This window comes from Panulirus ornatus, chromosome 8 (genome assembly GCF_036320965.1).
Source record: "Panulirus ornatus isolate Po-2019 chromosome 8, ASM3632096v1, whole genome shotgun sequence".
Classification (NCBI taxonomy): Eukaryota; Metazoa; Arthropoda; class Malacostraca; order Decapoda; family Palinuridae; genus Panulirus; species Panulirus ornatus.
Window position 1 is genome coordinate 47,754,981 of NC_092231.1, and position 6,000 is coordinate 47,760,980.

At 34.4% G+C, this 6,000-nt stretch overlaps 1 protein-coding gene across 1 annotated transcript in view; it reads left to right on the top strand.

The window, feature by feature from the left end:
* The window catches only part of LOC139749713 (ionotropic receptor 21a-like), an 87,039-nt gene extending 81,698 nt beyond the window's left edge, over positions 1-5,341 (top strand). Inside the window, exon 5 of the mRNA XM_071663867.1 lies at positions 4,472-5,341. Within this exon, the coding sequence (XP_071519968.1) occupies positions 4,472-4,648 (177 nt within the window). The 3' untranslated portion in view covers positions 4,649-5,341. The remainder of the gene's footprint in view (positions 1-4,471) is intronic.
* The last annotated feature ends 659 nt before the right edge of the window (positions 5,342-6,000 follow it).

Consider the following 6,000-nt stretch of genomic DNA (forward strand, 5'->3'; position numbering starts at 1 on the left):
ATTACAACACGCATGGATCATATTCATTGAAACACACTTGGAACACAATCATTGCAGGACATATGGAACATTATCAATACAGCACATATGCAGTATTATCAGTACAGTACACATGGACAATTGTTATTACAGAACACATGTATCATTAGCAGAAGAGAACATATGATATAATGCCATTACAACACACATGCAACACTATCATTTCAGCGCACATGAATCATCATCATTACAACACACTTGGTACAATATCATTACAGCACCAATGGTACATTATCAATACAGCATGTATTCAACATATCATTATAGCATACATTGAGCATTAAAAACGTTAGAACACCTGGAATGTGATCATAACGGCACACATAGAAACTTTTCATTACAGTACACTTTGATCATTATCGTTCAGCACTCACGGATCGTCATAATCATAGCATATGTGGAACACTATCATTACAGCCAACATGGAATATTTTCATTACAGCACCCATTGAACATTACCATAACAACACACATGGAACACTATTATTACAACACATGCTGAAAATAGTCCTTGAGATATATAAAATATATTATCCTTATATCATACATGGAACAGAATCATTATAGGACATATAAATCATCATCATTACAGCACACATGGAACATTACCTTTACAGCACACATGGAACATAATAATCATATCACACATAGATAATTATCATTACAGCACTCATGGAACTTTAACATTACAACACACATGGATCATAATCATTACATCACACATGGAACATTACCTTTACAGCACACATGGAACTTAAGCATTATATCACATGTAGATCATTATCATCACAGCACTCATGGAACTTTATCAATACAACATACATGGATCATTATCATTACATCACACATGGAGCATTACCTTTACAGCACACATGGAACATAATCATTATATCACATATAGATCATTATCATTACTGCACTCATGGTACTTTATCATTACAGCACACATGGATCATTATCATTACAATACCCATGGAACATTACCTTTTAGCACATATGGAACATAATCATTGTATCATATATGGATCGTTATATCACATAATCATTATATCACATATGGATCGTTATATCACATAATCATTATATCACATATGGATCGTTATATCACATAGTCATTATATCACATTATATCACATATAGATCATTATCATTACAGCACTCTTGGAACTTTAACTTCACAGCACACATGGATCATTATCATTACAGCACACATGGAACATTACTTTTACAGCACACATGGAACGTAATCGTTACATAACATATATGTCATCATCATTACAGCACTCATGGAACTTTATCATTACAACACACATGGGTCATTATCATTACAACACACATGGAACATTACCTTTACAGCACACATGGAACATAATCAATATATCACATATAGATCACTATCATTACAGCACTCTTGGAACTTTATCATTACAGCACACATGGAACATTACCTTTACAGCACACATGGAACATAATCATTATACCAAATATAGATCATTATTATTACAGTACACATGGAACATTATCTTTACAGTACATATGGAACATAATCATCATATCACATATAGATCATTATCATTACAGCACCCATAGAACTTTATCATCACAGTACACATGGATCATCATCATTACAGTATTCATGGAACATTATCATTACAGCTCACATGGATCATTATATTACAGCAAGTATGAAACACTATCATAGCAGCTTACACGAAACACTGTCATTGCAGCACACACATATCATTATCATTACATTACAAAGGAAATATTCTCACAACAGCACATATGGAAATTATCATTTAAAAACACATGGAATATTATCATTATAGCGCGCATGGAACCTTATCGTGACAGCACACTCTGAATATTATCATTATAGTACTCATGGAACATTACCATTACAATACACATGAAACATTATCATTACAGCACACCTGGAACATAATCATAATCATTAAAGCTCACATGTAACATTACCATTTACAGCACACATGGAACATAATCATTATAGCCATTATAGCACACATGGAACATTATCATGATAGCGCATACAGAACACACTTGCTACAACATATGTTGGAATGAATCAAAGGAGCACATATGGAACATTATGATCAGAGCACACATAGGATACTATCATTGTAGTACGCATGGAACATTATGATTACAGAACTTGAAACATTATCATAGCAGCACACATTGAACATTATCTTTTGAACACACGTGAAACATTATCAATACAGCACACATGGAACATTATCATTATAGCACATATAAAACATTATCATTACAGCAATCGTGTAACAATATCTTCAAAGCACGCTTAAAACATTATCATTACAGCACACATGGAACATTATTATTACACCACAAATGAAATATTTTCATTACAGCACATATGGTACTTCATCATTACATTTCAAATGATCATTGTCTTTTCAGCTCACATAGATCATTAAGATTACAGTACACATTGATCATTGTCATCGCAGTAGACTTGAATGTCATGAGAAATCATCACTGCAGCACACATGAATAATTATTATCGTATCAGATTAGGATCATTATCATAAGAGCACACAAGTATGATAATCATTACAGCAAATATTGACTTTTATCACAATAGCACTTATGGATCATTATCATTTAGATTAGAGTGCACATGAATCATTATCAACACAGCTCACCTGCATATCATGAAGGATCATCATCATTACAGCACAGAGGGATCCTTATTATCATTGCATGCTTCGATCATTATGTTAAGAGCACACATGTGTAATTATCAATACAGCATGCATTGATTTTTATCGTAACATTACTTATGGATCATTATCATTACAGCACATCCGTATCATCATTTTTACAATACACATGGAACATTTTATTACAACACATGTGGAACTATAATTACAGGACATATGGATCATGATCATTACAGCACACTTAGGACATTATCATCAAAGCAAAAATGGAACATTATCATTAAAGCACACCTAGATCATTATCATTACAGCACATATGGAACATTATCATTATAGCACAGATGGATTATCATCATTACAGCACCCATGGAACGTTATCGTAGCAGACACATGGATCATAATCATTACAGCACACTTGTATCATTACTATTACTGCACACATAGAAGATTATCATTATAGCACACATCAAACATTACCATTGCAGCACTCTTGGAGCACTATCATTACAGCATATCTGTATCATTATGACTACAGTACACAGGGATCATTAACATTACAGCACACATGGAAAATTATCTTTTCAGCACACACTGACCATTATCATTATAGCACGCATGGAACTATATCATTACACCAGATATAGAACATCATCTTTACAGCACACGTGAATCATTATCATTAAAGTACACATGAAACCTTATCATTACAGCACACTTGGAACATTGTTATTACAGCACACATGGATCATTATGATTTCTGTATACATGGAACAAGGTCATTAGAACACAAATTAAACATTATCAGTAAAGCGCTTGCGGATCATTATCATTACAGCACATATAGTTCATTATCATTACAGCACACAAAGATCATCATTATTACAGCATATGTGAAACACTATCATTTCAGCACACATGGAACATTATCAATACAACACATGCAACATTATCACATCCACACATGGAACACTATTATTACAACACGTGTGGAAAATGATTATTGCAGCATACATGGAATATCATCATCATACCACACATGGAACATTAATATTAAGGCGCACATCATCGTCATTACAGCACACACACTTAACATTATCATTACAACACATATGGAACATGATCACTAAAACACACATGTAGCATTAACATTCAGTACACATGAGACCTAATCATTATATTATGACGCACATGGAATATCATCATAGGAGCACATATGGAACACACATAGAATATCATCATAGGAGCACATATGGAACACACATAGAATATCATCATAGGAGCACATATGGAACACACATAGAATATCATCATAGGAGCACATATGGAGAACACATGTGGGAATTATTCATTGCAGCACATATGGAATATCATCATATATTATACATTATAGTTATAACACACATGGAACGTTATCATTAAAGAATACATGGAACACTACCTTTGAAGCACAAATGAAACTTTACCATTATAGCACATAGGTAATGTAATTTTTCCTAATATTCATAAACAAATTTAAACATTTTATTCAGTGAATGTTTCTGTGGCTTTTCATGACTAATAATCACATATCCAACAGAATTGTGCACATCATATAATGTTCACCAACTAATTAATTCTACTGTATAAAATTGCCTGTGTGACGTTGGAAAATTCATTTGATTTGAAAGATATTATATTATCTTAAGGAGTAGCAGGAATTGCAATATCTTTATTTCTCTCATCTGCAGAAGGATGACGGTGGTGTGGATGACAGTGGCAATGACCAGGAGGATGCTAGTGCAGACGACGTCATTCCCCTCAGTATTGACCACATGCAGGGCCTCTTCTTAATCACCTACCTCGGTTGGCTCTGCTCCCTCCTCTTCTTTATCCTTGAGAAAACTATTTGTTCATATCATTCATAGATAAAAATGCAAGACCTGATTTATATAGAGATCTGATTTTGATAAGAGTTCCTACTCCATAACGTAATAGCACGACATACGGCAACCGGAATCCTCTTGACTCCCAAATTGTGGATCGAAAATTCCACAGGAACATAAGACTGGCAAATGTACTCTTCTCATGTAGCTTCCTTATCCTTACTTCCACTTCTTTCTCCGCTGAAGCACTTGTCTGGCCCTCTATATATCCACAGACCCCTTTTTTAAACCATATGAAGATCAGGGCTGAATCGTGCGTTTTTCCTTTTGTAAACCACAGTTACAGAGATCAAATTTAGCCATATCATCTTGCATCTTTAAAAAGAATATAGTGATATAACTTCCTTAATTTGCAATGCCATAGGTACACCCTTCACTCTTCCACACTGCTGTATCTTCTGTCTGTGACACTTGTCTGTCAATGTCGTAGACTTGTATATATGTATGTGCCTTTAATACTGCCTTCATTTTAGAAAACGACCATAGGTTAAAGGGACTATAGAGCATTTTGCTATTAATCTTTCACCTAATCATTATATGTCAGTATGCTCTCCTAAACCACTGCATCTCCTCGAAAAGGAATGTTTTCACTACTTTCGGTTCACATCATTAAACGTAATGTAATGAACAAAAAAATTCATCTGTAACACATCAGATCTGCTCACAATAAATATGACAAGATACAAGTATTTTATTTTTTCTATTTGTATGATGTCTTCTCCAGTCTATATGGTCTCAGTATATTTTGTTCACCATTGTTATCTTCGCCAGCCGTACATGCTCTCAGTGTATCATTTTTACCAATGTTATCTTCGCAAGCCGTACATGATTTCAGTATGTCATGTTTACCAATGTTATCTTCGCCAGTAGTATATGGTCTCAGGACATCAAGTAAACCATTGTTATCTTCCCCGGTCTTGTATGGTCTCAGAATGTCATGATCACCATTGTTATCTTTACCAGCTGTATATAGTCTCACTATATCACGTTCACCATTGTTATCATCGCCAGGATATCATGCACACCGTTGTTATCTTATCCAGCTGTATATGGTCACAGATTATCATGTTCACCATTGTTATCTTCGCCTTTCATGCCGGCTATAAGGCTCTGAATCAAACAACCACGAGGTATTGCTCATGGAAGAAAAGACTTTTCTCAATGATTCCAGACATTTTCTTTGCCTTCCTGCCTCCTAGTTTCAGATTCACTTCATCAGAAACAGAATTCATCTAAAGAAAAAGAAATATTCTTACAAAAAAATGCTTTAGTTTCATGGAGGAGAAATGGATCAATACAGCAACTTTTGTTACCTCCCAGGCAGCCACACTAAG